This window comes from Muntiacus reevesi, chromosome 4 (genome assembly GCF_963930625.1).
Source record: "Muntiacus reevesi chromosome 4, mMunRee1.1, whole genome shotgun sequence".
In the NCBI taxonomy this organism is placed as follows: domain Eukaryota; kingdom Metazoa; phylum Chordata; class Mammalia; order Artiodactyla; family Cervidae; genus Muntiacus; species Muntiacus reevesi.
This window is the reverse complement of record NC_089252.1, coordinates 47193135-47206380: the sequence shown is the minus strand read 5'-3', so window position 1 is coordinate 47206380 and position 13246 is coordinate 47193135. Positions and strand designations below refer to the sequence as shown.

Below are 13246 nucleotides of genomic sequence, written 5' to 3'. Positions count from 1 at the left end.
ACTTCAAAAGTCTAGCAGTATTGCTAAATTGGAGTGTAAAATAGTTCTGTGATGTACTCTTAAGAGGTTCATTGTTCTTGTTTAGTCGCTAAGCTGTCCGAGTTTTTGCAACCCCATGGACTGTGTAACCTGTCAGGCTCCTCTGTCCATGTGATTTCCCGGACAAGAATACTGGAGTGGGTTGCCATTTGCTTCCTCCACGGGACCTTCTCCACCCCAGGGATCAAGCTCACGTCTCCTGCATTGATAGGCAGATTCTTTACTGCTGAGCTACCAGGGAAGTCCACTCTTAAAAGGTACCAACTCCCTTCTCTTCCCTGTCCACCTACCATAACTCTAGCCTTCCCCTTCACCAGCTAACATTTTTAAAGAAACCAAAGACCTTGTTGCCAGGCCCTCCGGCTCCCATCTCAGCAAACCCTTAGAGATGCTGTGATGAGGACCAGCAGCCCTTAAAGATTGAACTGAGAGGGGCTCCCAGGCCCCCCAGACCCCAGCAGGAGGAGGGCTGAGAATGCTCCACCCTGAACTCCTTCTAGCCCATTTCAGATATCCCAGGAGATGGAAAGCAGAGATCAATACTAGGTCACTATAAACCTACAGATGGGATCTCCACAGACTACAGCTGCCATCAGAGTGATTGGAAATGTGCTTTAAATCATCCCAACAGGTGGATACCACTGGCAGCATCTGTTGTTGCAGCATTTTTAAAGCTCGTAGTTCACTGAGCCTCTATCATTTTCTTAAAATTTTTTTTCACAGCAGTTCCACGGAGTTTATGTTTCTAACATACACTTAAAGCAGAGAGAAAAATAAAGACCTGGAAAGATACAAGCCTATGGTACCCCGTTAATGCCCACCTTTTTACTGGTTTTCTTCCCACTAAGCATAACTCTTACATCCCATAGGCAAATTCATGGTGTTACTTAAAGTATTTTTATTTGGGGAGAGACCTATTAGCTTTTTCCTTTTGTATGGCATGCCTGGTAAGAAATTAACAAATCAGTGTGAAAAACTCATCAGGATGGGATGGAAGATAACCATACCCTGCCAGCCAAAAGGCTGTTTGACGAGCTCCCACCAAGAGCAGTGAAATAAAACAGTGTTAATGAGAATGTAATTAGTAAAGCCAGTTACACTGCCTAAGAGGCTATAATACAGCTAATTGCTTCTTCAGCTATCAGAAAGCTATAAATAGAGATTTAAGGAGGGAGATGCCTCTTTTAAAACATGACTTCAGGTTAACAGATTGTTTTGTTTTAGATACTAAAGATGGAGAGTTTTCCTTCTTAGTGTTTATTGTAAAAAGCGATAAAATTTTAAGTCAGGGAGGGCGCAGATCTTGAAGGGAGAATTTTTTCTTCTGGAGATTTCCTATTTCAGAGCCCTGCGGAGTTCAGGTCAGAGGGCTGGGCAGTGGGTCCAGGGTACATGCCAGCAGGCGCTGGAAAGCAAGGGCCCTTCTGGACCGTGTTCCCAGGCAGACCCTGCTGGTACCATCTACACACCATCCCAGTGGATGGATCTCAAGACCAGTGTGGTCCTGAGGTCAGGCAGACCATATGAGCCCAGACTGTCTACCCTGGGCTGCGGCTGTCCCTGAGGTCCAAGAGTCAGGATGCTCGGACAAGGCCCAAACACAATCTCCCCCCACCCTCCCCCCCACGTCTCCTTTCTCCCTCTGCTTCAGCTCATCAAGGGTGACGACACATGCATTCCGTTGCTTTCTACACTGCTAGCTTCCTTCCAGGGCACACACACGTTTCATTTTGAGCAAGCATATTTGCTTTACATTTTTAAAAAGTTGTTGTATAATCGCTTTTGAGTTAGCATACTATGTAAGATTAGCTTTGAAGTGTTTTTGGAGGGCTTCCTGTTTTAAATCAGTTTCTGCTGGTAGTTACAAAGCCTCTCCCAATACTTAGAATAAATAGGTAACTGTGTAAGAGAGAACTTTAGTCAGGAAAACAATATAATCGTTCTCTGCAATACAAGAAGGTCCTGCTTCTTGAAACAAAGTCCTGAGACTTTTCCTCCAAATACCCTTTAAAACCCCTTTAAACAGAGTCAGTTCAGTTCAGTCACTCAGTCGTGTCTGACTCTGAGACCCCATGGACTGCATCATGCCAGGCCTCCCTGTCCATCACCAACTCCCGGAGTTTACTCAAGCTCATGTCCATTGAGTTGGTGATGCCATCCAACCTTATCATCCTCTGTCGTCCCCTTCTCCTCCTGCCTTCAATCTTTCCCAGCATCAGGGTCTTTTCAAATGAGTTAGTTCTTTACATCAGGTGGCCAAAATATTGGAGTTTCAGCTTCAGCATCAGTCCTTCCAATGAATATTATTTTTTACCTAAAAGTTCAAAATTTTTTTCCACCTGGAGGGTAGCATATATAAGAATTGATGGAAAAGAAAATGTGTTATTTTGTTTACAGCCAGAGCTTTTAAAGATAAGACTCGAAGCTAGAGATTCCAATCAAATGGTTATTGTAGTGTGTCTTATTTTAGTTTCATGTGTCTGCTTTCAAGAAAAGATAGTTAATGTTCATATAAATGGAAGAGAATAGGTGTGATTTCCAAGGTAACAGCTATGTATGTACCTGTAATTGACATTTTTCTTAAACCCTCAAGTGATCTTTAGAAAGTGTTTTCTTATTTCTTTTAATCCCTTTTCAAACAGATCTGCCTCAGGCGTTTAAAATCTATATATAGACTTGAGTAGCAGAGAACACCAAAGCCAGTGCCTGCAGACACTTTGAAATAAGTGACAAACAGTATCAGGGAAGTGCTTGGTTTGTTTGAAGGTTTTATCTCAGTATTTTCAAGATTGAAGGGAGCAGGTTTTTAGAAAGGCCCAGGTGGATCCTGCTTCTGAGGACTGCCCTAAGGTGAATTGTAGTACTTCCATTCCTGGGCAGTCAAGCTGGTAAATAGACTTTCCAGTTGCTTGAAAAGCAGAACTGGAGTTAGTCAATTAAAAACAACAATAAAACACAGTTCTCTCTCTCACTCAGAAATGTGTTCCTTTTGCATGAATCCGTTTTAAGCAAGAACTTGGTAACTACTTTTCGTTGAGACTATGGGTTTGTCTACAGTTGGGACACTCTAGGGACGAGGAGGTCCCTGCTGGCCCAGCCCCCTGGTCCTGGGGAGTGGGTCTGGGGCGGGGTAGTGCAGTGTTTGCCTGGCCTTTTACTGTTGCCTGCAGCCTGAGGTTAAACATGGCACCTCTTGGTCATTCCATCTTGTGGTTAAACTAGATGTCTCTGTGTGTTCACTGAGTTTGTAATATCAATTCTGAGTAGAACATAAAGCCCGCTCCTCCTCCCTAGGTTAAGGTCCCAGCAAACTCATCTTCTTCTCCATCCCAGAGACCCAACCATTTCCAATTGCAGTCTTGATAGCCGGGACCTAACGACGAAAACATAGCTTTTAAAATACAGTACAAATCCTCCAGGCTTGGTTGTGTTTGTTTCTAAATTATGGCACAGTGCCAGCGTAGATTAAAATCTGCCTTGACCAGAAGTTTTCATTTTTTGTTCTTAACTTATAAATCCTTTAATATATCAAATATATTAAAGCCATAGCTTTTCTGATGGAAGCAAGAGAAAGGGGCTTACATTTTAAAATTCTTATTATTGCATTCAATTTCAGAGTTCCCCCTGTGGTTCTGATATAAGCTCCCAACCTCAAAAGTTAACAGATTTTTCACAAAAAAAAGCTACTATTGATGATTTCTGTAAATTAGACTTCTCCAACGGTATAGTCATACTGTTGGTAACTTCTACCCAAGACCCAAACGTCTTGGAAGTCCACTTCCGAAAGTATGTGAATCAGAATAATTTAACCAGTTTTGTGTTGTTCAGACTTGGCAGACGGAATCACTGATGTCTTTAGAATGTGAACCTGGCTTCAGACTCCCATCGGTCATTTCCCTGCGGACACTTCCAGGCGCCTTTCTGACTGGGCACGTGACCCTTTCTCACGTGGGCCTTGGCTCTCTGGTACCGGTTTACGGAGGCCCCATGCCTGGGCTGACCTCTCCCGCCTCCACCAGCCCCTCTGTTCCTGCTGCTCCCCCTGCTCTCATTTCATACGCGTGATGGTGGCTCTTTGCCATGGACAGTGGGGACCAGCAAGTCTGTAAGCAAGGGGTTACTGGGTATGTTTTGGATGTGGAGAAAACTCTAAAACTGGCTGTGGGGTAGAATGTGTTTGCAGAAGGATATTCCCGGAGGTGGGCACTTAGGGTTTGTAGATGACTAGAGTGACCCGGGAGAGCGCTCAGGTGGGCCTGAACTAGGACAGGGGTGTTCTGGTTGATGGAGAAAGGACCACTGAGGCTTAGCCATGGACAGACTAGGTGATTAGTTGGGATAAGAGGTAGGGTGATGGCAGAATCTCTAACCTAAATTTGGGGAGACAGCAGGTAGTTGTGGTTTGGGCTTTGTTGAGCTTGGAGCTTCCAGTGGAACACCAAGAGTGAGGAGGAGGATATTGAGTAGAGGGTTGGAACGGTGGATCACAGTAGTGGAAGATCAAGGTGGAGAGACAGACTTGAAGGGGATAGTTAAATCACGGGCCCAAAGGACACAGTCCAGGGAATGGGTGTTAGAAGAGTTAAATGGCGATGATGCAGTTTGGGGGAGTCTGCAACTCAGAGGAGAGACATGCAGGAAGACAGAGCAATGAAAGATGCTGGGAAAGAACAGAGTGGGGAAAGCAGGCAGACGGCTGGAGGAAAGTGCTGCGTGATGGAATAACACCCATGCTGGCTTATGTTCCAGCAAAGTGTTAATGTATTATCTGGGGTGGGGGGCAGTGAGATCGGATTTCAGAGCCCCCAGAAGGCAGACTCGGACATTCAGAATTGGCAGGAGGAGATGGGAGACACCATTTTATTGGGAGTTATGGGAAAAAAGGTGCATGGATATGAGGAAGCAGAGCCCGGAGGCTGAGCACAAGTGTTTGAGCCTCGCTGAGTGGCTCAGGGTTAGAGGGTGGGGCCCGGATGCTCCTTTTGTCCCCTCCCCACCTGCAGGCACATGGGAGTGGCCTTCCAACCCTTGATTCTGTCCCCAGCATCCACTTCCCCAAGGGATGCTGGCACGAGCAGTGCCTTGAGAGCTGGGACTCTGCCCCACGTGCCCTGGGCCTGGCCTGACCTTCACCCCGGTGACACAGTGCATTAACAGAGAGTCATCTTACTTAGTCTCATAGCAGCTCCATGCAGCGAGTCCATCCTTATCCCTATTTTACTGATGAAGAAATTAAGGCTTAAGTAACTTTACAAGTGACTTAATATAGTAATAATAAGTGTGGAAATTTTTAAACAGCTTTGTTAGACCGTAGCTGCCTTCTACCACACCAGAAGGGAAAGAAGCTTTGCCCATCTTTGTAGGTGAAGGTTCTGTGAGATTGCCTGGGGAAATTACTTTTTTTCCCTTCCTTTCTTTAAACTATCATTCTTATACCCCAAATTCACCCTTTTAAAGTGTATAATTCAGTAGTTTTAATACATTCACCCAGTTGTACAACCATTACCATGCTAAATTCAAGACTATTTTCATTACTCCAAGGAGAAACTCTGTCCCCATTAGCAGTCATTCCATTTTCCCCATTCCCCCAGCCCCCGGGAAACACTGAACTACTTTCTGTTCCCTGGACATTTCCAGTAAATGGAATCACACACTATGTGGTCTGCTGTGTCTGACTTTTTCACTCGGTATGTTTCCAATGTTCAGGCAGGTTTTATTATGAACGAGGAATTCATTCCTTTACACTGTTGAGTAATATTCCATTGTGTGTATACATCACATTCTGCTTATCTGTTCAGCAGTTGATGGGCATTTGGATTGTTCCTGCTTTGTAGCTACTAGGAATGATGCTGCCACAGACACTGGTGTGCAAGTGTTTGTGCAGATATGTGTTTCCAGTTCCCTCTGGCGTGTATTGGAAGGCTACTTGGAAAGGGTGAAAACAGCATGAAGTCCAAGAGCTCCTGTTCTCCGTCTTCTTCCTCTGTTTGTTTCTAGTTCCCGCTGGTGGCTGACTTGTTCCATGATGGCAAAGACTCTGCCCCTGCCACCACCACTTCTTCCAGGATCAACATTCGCTCCTCCAGACCCGCCGTGAAAGCCTCCAACAAGGAGCACAAGAAAACCGTGGGTTACCAGGTTAGCCCCCAGGCCCTGGAGCTGCAGACCCTAGCACGTGAGGCAAGACTGCCTCTCTGGAGATGAAGGACGGAGGGGCAGAGTCAGAGGGGGGCCCGAGTGGCCTCGTTGTCTGCATCCGCAGCCCCCAGCCTGGTCTTTCTGTGCCCTGTGAAGAAGGAAGGTGCAAAACCTTCACTAGAGGGACCTGGTAGGGGAGAGAGGGGAGGTCTCCAGCCCCACGTTGTGTGGGGGGATCACATTGCCGGACCGCAGACACCTGAGGGTGAGCCTGGAGGTCTAGGGGTGCAGTCTGGGAGGGCGGGATCAATAGCCCGGGGACCGGAAATTGAGAAACAGCTCCTGCTGTGGGCTCGCTGTGGGCTTTGACATCCAGCGTGTCCCCCAAGAGAGCAGCGTGCCTGCCAAGCCCTGGCAACCACTGGCCCTCATGCTTCGGTAGATGCCTGCTCTGGGCGCGTCCTATAAGGCAGTAACTGCCAGCATGCCACCCAGGCACCCCGTATCAGGGCTGCAGGGCCTCCAGCCACGTGACGGTCCCTCTCACGCTCTTGGCCCTTGCTCACCTCATCTCATCTGATCAGGGTGCTGAGTGAAACGCACCTAGGAGGTCTCTCCCCGGGTGCTTTGCAGAGCCTGGTGCTGGGATGCAGGAGGGTCTGGGGGTTGGCCACACGGCCCAGCAGTGTCAGAGCTGGAGTCCGCCCCCAGGTCCCCGAGGGTCTCCCTGCCCTGCGTTAAATACTAATGAAGCAATAAGAGCATTAACAGCTCCCACCCCCAGTCTTGGGGTGCTCCTGGGTGTTCGTGATTCACCACGAAAGGCTGAGGAGGAGTAGGTCACAGGGCGCTGACCTCTGTCTCCCCAGTTCCGATCCTCCCTGCATCTGCTCATGGAGACGCTGAACGCCACGACGCCACACTACGTCCGCTGCATCAAGCCCAACGACGAGAAGCTACCCTTCCAGTGAGTGTTGCCTCGAAGGTCAGGTGCATGGGGCGGGCGCAGCCCCGCGGGTCTGTGGTCCTCAGCGGGATGAGTGGCGGGTCCTGCACCCCCCGCTGGTGGTTTACATGCAGAGTACGGGCCCCACCTCTCTGCCATCCAGGGAACTAGGGGCCGTGAAGGGCCAGCTCCCCGATCTCATGTTGCTTACAGTGATGGTCAGGGGGCCCACGAATCAGAGAGCCGCTTAGAAGTGTGCCATTAAATTGGGATGTGAGTGCGTCTCACAGCAGCTGCTCAGGTCAGACGGAGCGATCAGGGAAGGATTTATTATTGAGGAAACGGAACCTCACATGGTGCATTGAGTGATGAGATGTGCAGATGGTCCTGTGTCTCACACCCCCCCTCCTCCAGGCCTCCAGAGTCATCCACACTTGGTCACTTTCCCCTCTCTCTGACCCACATTCTGCCCCTACTCCTACCTTGAAATTTTCCTTCCATTTCTGTCCCCACTCACATGGTTTGCTGTTGTCATTGTTCAGTCTCTGAGTCGTGTCCGGCTCTTTGTGACCCCATGGGCTGCAGCACGCCAGGCTTCCCTGTCCTTCACCATCTTCCTGAGTTTGCTCAAACTCAGGTCCATTGAATCAGTGATGCCATCCAACCGTGACTGACCTCACCCAAGTCTGGTTAACAATAACTCTTCGGCATCTCTGTTGTCTCTGGGTTGTGACGGATTCCACCTGGCATTTCTGCCGGTCTGCTGTGACTTCATTGGCCTCCTCACACTCTATGTGTCTGAAACCAGACTCATCCTCCCTGCCCCCTAGAGTGATTCCTGTTTATTTGGTCTCTGTCGCAGTAAATGGCTTAAGCATTTCCTGACATCTCATCCACTCACCAGACTTGGCTCTTCCAAACCAGAAACCTAAGGGTCCCTCTGGACCAGCACTGTCTAGTGGAACCTTCTGCCGTGATGGAATTGTTTGGTAAATCTGCAGTGACCTACATGCTCACTGCTAGGTTCTATAACGCCTGCTGAGTTCTTGCAGTGTGGCTCGGGTGACTGAGACAGCGAAGTCTTAATTTCATTTTAATTACTTACAGGTGGCTAGTGGCTACCATATTGGACAGCAGGGCCCTTACTCCCTAGGATCCAATCGTGGTCAAAGTCCTGTGGAGTCTGCTTGACAATTTCTCCCCCAGTCCCCCGTGTCCCTTCCTTCCACTGTGGCCCTGTTTCAGCCTCTCTCCATTTCTTGCCTGGAGTACTGCCCTGCGCCTGTGGAATGGTCTCTCACTCACCTCTGCAGCCTTTCTGCCTGTTCCCCTGAACCTCCACACGTGCTATTTTCCCCCTAGCCGAAGGAGGTACATTTTTCCAGCAATTTCTTCCCATCTTTCTGATTTCCTTTTTCGTCCTGGCATAATTTCTTTCTGTGAAATAATTTATTTTGGCAACTCTGACTCTCAGGATGAATATCTGAACTGCCTTCTGCATTTCATATCGGTTAATAAAGCCTGACTTCCACTCTCAGGGGCCTCATCCTGGAAAAGGTTGGGAAGACAGTGTTGAATCAGCCTCCCCGGGAGCTGGCTGACCGTCCACTCTTCTCCCTTCCTCCAAGTTCCCGAGGCATGCTCAGGAATTCCCGTGTGTGGCATCTGTTTACCAGTCACCTCCTTAGGAAAGCAGCCGGTGTGAAAGACACAGATTACGTGTGAAGGGCAGGAGCGGGTGCTGGGCCGGGAGTGGAGCATGTGGGGCTGCCACCAGCTCTGCCCGCCGCTGGCCTGACCTTGGGCGATGTGTTTATCAGAACCGGGTGCCCACCACATGCCGAGTTCTCAGGCTGAGTCTCTCCTCCCACGTGAGAGCAGCCCCTGGGGACTCTGAGAGTCCTAACAGCCCAGTTTGCTGGGAGCCTCCTTTACCTTCAGGACCAAAGTCTTCCTCCCAGTAGAGTGGGGGAGGTTACAGAACCAAGTCAGAAAACCTGCGTTCTCAGCTACCCTTTGTTTGGCTCATCCCAAGCAAGGCCCTCACCCTCTTCGTTTCATTTCCTCCTCTGTTAATTGTGGCTAAAGAAAAAAAAAAAAGTTATCCTAATGAAGGACTTCAGCGAGATAATCAGGATTATTTATGACCAGTATAAAAATTTATGTCATGAAAATCTGTGATGTTATTGAGGATTCTGGAAACAAAGTGCTGTGGTCCTCCTACCCCTCCCCTCAAACTGGGTTTTCTCAACCTCAGCATTGTGGGCATTTGGGCCAAGTAATGTTTGCTGCAGGGCTGTCCCGTGCATTGGAGGAGACGGGGCAGCATCTCTGGCCTCTGCTCCCTAGATGCCCAGCAGTGGCACCCCCACCGCTGGGACAACTAACAACATCTTATATAACATTAATGCTCCTTGGCGGCAAAATTGCCTCCAGTGGAGGCTGCTGTCCTGCACTAAATGCTTCAATTTGATAAAGTCTTTCCTTCCACTTTTTCCTTTGTTCAGAAGCCATCTATCCTGGGCACTGGGCTAGGACAGTGGAATCACAATGGATAAAGACATAGTCTTCTTCTTAAGGAGTTGTCAGCCCCAAATAGCTGGTGACAGCCTAAGAGTGACTGTCAGTGGGTCTGTGGAAACTGCAGCGATATAGAGGCAAGAGAGCAGGAAGTGTCCAGGGAGGAGGTGGCCCCAGGCAGGTGCGATCATCTGGAGTGGGGATCATCGTCGGAAAAACTGGCCACATTTCCTGAAGGCCAGTGGGCTGGTCTCAGTGGCAGGTGGTCCTGAGTGCCTCGGGGTCTCACATGCACCTGCCCAGCACTGCATAGCCCCTGGCAGTTAGGTGGGAGTCAGCAGCCTTTCAAGCGGCAGGTGACTGCGGAGATGGAGCCAGGTCCCCACGTCATTGGAGGGGGCTCACTCTGCGTCCAGCTATAGCCAAGCTTCAGAACAGCCAGAAAGAAAAAGAACATTTATTCCTCATCCTGGATCATGGTGATTGATTCAGGGTCAGCTTAATTCTTTCTCCGTGAAGACTCCCTGGTTACCCCAGCCACCTTCAGCATCTTTCCCTCCAGTTTCTTTCAGCATTTTTACCACGTTTATCACATGATGCCTTGTGGTTTAATCAATCGCTGGGTAGGAAAGATCCCCTGGAGAAGGGAATGGTTACCCACTCCAGTATTCTTGCCTGGAGAATTCCATAGACAGAGGTGCCTGGTGGGCTACAGTCCGTGGAGTCACAAAGAGTCAGACACGACTGAGTGAATAACACTTTCATTTGTAGTGTACTCCCTCTATGCACTTCTCCCCTCTTTAAGTGCAGATACTTGAGAAAATCCAGACCATGTCTGACTTTTTGCTCTAGTGTCCTACTCAGTATAGGTGTTAGAATAAAAATGGGATTTTCAGCACTAAACTTAGCACCTTAGGGTGGGTGAGCTGTTGAAGTCATGGCTTGTATCTCTGTAGAGACAAGAAGATAGAGTTCTTCATCTATATGATTCTTAACTGGGCAGCTTTCATGACAGAAGCTCACAGCACGTGTGCCCTTATACGTTGTGCCAGGCACTGTTCTCACTGCTTTCGTGGGCTGTTACACTTAATCTTCCTACTAACTTTCTAAAAGGGATACTTCCGTTCTCCCCGCTTTAGAGAGGAGGATACTGCCATGTAAGGAAGTTTGTTACTTGCCCCAAATCACATGTGCAGCTTTAAATGACCACGTCATGATTCAGACCCAGGTCTGCATGGCCTGAAACTCCCCTTTTTAACTTGGGAGACAAATCATGCTTGTGGTGCCAAGAGTATATGATTTGGCCGCTGAGTTAGGACAGATGCCCCTGTCTGTAGAAATAATAAGGGCAGGCTCCGCAGTTGTTGTTCAGTCGCTCAGTCATGTCCATCTCTTTGCAACCCCATGGATTGCAGCATGCCAGACTTCCCTGTCTTTCACTATTTCCCAGAGTTGCTCAAACTTATATCCATCGAGTTGATGATGCCATCTAACCATCTCATCCCCTGTCGCCCCCTTCTCCTGCCTTCAGTCTTTCCCATCATCAGTGTCTTTTCCAGTGAGTTGGCTCTTCTCATCAGGTGGCCAAGTGTTGGAGCTTCAGCATCAGTCCTTCCAATGAATATTCAGAGATGATATCCTTTAGGATTGACTGGTTTGATCTCCTTGCAGTCCAAGGAACTGTCAGGAGTCTTCTCCAACACCACAGTTTGAAAGCATCCATTCTTTGGCACTCAGCTTTCTTTATGGTCCAACTCTCACATACCTACATGACTACTGGAAAACCATAGCTTTGACTATATGGACCTTTGTTAACAAGGTGATGTCTCTTCTTTTTAATACACTGTCTAGACTCTGCAGAGGAGCCAGGAATGAGCTTGGGAGGGTGGACAGAGTGTAGGAAGGCAAATAAGAGGAGCAGTCCAGGTGAGGGTGAGAATGTGCCTGAACTGAGATGCCTCAGGTGCTGCCAGTCACTGTCTTCTAGCCTGCGCTTGGCCCCTGGCCTTGAGCTCCCAGGTGCACAATGCCTATACCTCGGAGCCGGAAGGGGTGGTCTCTGTCTCTCCCCCGTTCTGTTTCTTTGCCGTTGCGGCCACTCATTGCTTGTCTTGTGTTTTGCAGTTTTAACCCAAAGAGAGCGGTGCAGCAGCTCCGAGCCTGCGGCGTGTTGGAGACTATCCGGATCAGCGCAGCTGGCTACCCGTCCAGGTACCGCACCCCCTGGGGCCCGCCTCCCCAGGGGACCCCCTTATGTGCTGTCAGCCAGAGACACAGCCTCCAAAAACGGTCTCCAACACTGAGGGCTCAAGCAGGGTGCCAACAGAGGAAAGAATCTCAGTTTGTCCTAAGAAGTACGGGTGTCAACAGTAACATCCTCCTGGATAGCTTTTCAGATTTCAGCTTGGCGTTGGTCTGGGTGGCGAGCTGGTCAGCCCTCCCAGCAACAGAGCCTCCAAAATCCTTTTTCCTGTCAGTCCTCTAGGCATGATTCTTTTTTTTTTTTTGTATTTTTCAGTGGGTTTTGTCATATAGGCATGATTCTTTAACTCAGCTACATGCTGAAGTTCTCAGCATCGAGGAAGAACAAAATGCCCCGGAGCGTGTTTTGCTGCTCTGAGAAGGGCTTTGTGCTGGACGTGCTGACCCCTGGGGGCCCTGTCTGAGATCAGCCAGGGCCCTTGTATGGCCAAGAGGCAGGACGTGTCCCCCGATGCATCGGTTTTCTCTCCAGGTGGTCCTACCATGACTTCTTCAACCGGTATCGGGTGCTGGTCAAGAAGAGAGACCTCACCAACGCAGACAAAAAGGCCATGTGCAGGTCTGTGCTGGAGAGCCTCATCAAGGTGAGCTGGGCACAGCCCCGACCCCGGCCCCAGGGAAGGCCCAGCCGCAGTGCCCTGGGATGTGGGCAGGGATGTTAACTGCCTTAGTGGTCCTCACCCCTCTTACCAAGACTGCCATCTGAGATGTTCATCCATTTTCCTGAATCAGTGACTATAAAGGAAAAGCCCCTTTTCACCTGTCTGGAGACATTCCCAGCCTTTCCCACATGACAGGTCCCGTAGAAAATGAAATGGTTTTTACAGCACCCTAGGGGTCATGATAAGGCAGCAAGCTGCTGGCCCACATCCTAGTCTTCCCCAAAGCCTGGGGCTCCACCGCTCAGCCTGCCTGCTGGCACCGGTGAACCTGCCAGGGCTCTGATCTGGAGCCCAAGCCCGGATGGCCTGGAAGCCAGCCGAGGGGGAAATAACCCGCGCCTCCTGTGTCTTCCCCATCACAGAGCCGGCCTCAAGCCCAACCCCAGATGCTTATTTTAAATAAGACAGTGGATTTCATTTTTTCTGAAACAACCTGAACTGGGCAGCTGACACTTGGGGCTGGAGAATGACAGCCGAGCTCTTGGGGGTCTTCGATGAGGGGCAGATCCTTGCGTGTTTTTTGGTTCTAGAGCATTCAGGGATTACAGCAGAATATGGTACTTAATGGTCTCAATAAAGGGTTAGACTACATCGAGAATCTCCCTTTCAGAAGAGAAGAGAGTTGCATCAACTTTTAAAAAATTATAAGTATCATTTTGTTAGGAAAATGTGTTCATTT

The 13246-nt window shown here is 49.1% G+C and overlaps 1 protein-coding gene across 2 annotated transcripts in view; it reads left to right on the top strand.

Moving 5' to 3' along the window:
* MYO5B (myosin VB) overlaps positions 1-13246 on the top strand; it is a 338715-nt gene that overhangs the window by 252947 nt on the left and 72522 nt on the right. For both annotated transcript variants that reach the window (XR_010662907.1, XM_065932686.1), the window contains exons 15-18: positions 6037-6177; positions 7047-7144; positions 11768-11854; positions 12378-12489. Coding sequence is in view for 1 of the 2 variants with exons in the window: in XM_065932686.1 (XP_065788758.1) it covers positions 6037-6177; positions 7047-7144; positions 11768-11854; positions 12378-12489 (438 nt within the window). In the remaining variant the exon portion in view is untranslated. The remainder of the gene's footprint in view (positions 1-6036; positions 6178-7046; positions 7145-11767; positions 11855-12377; positions 12490-13246) is intronic.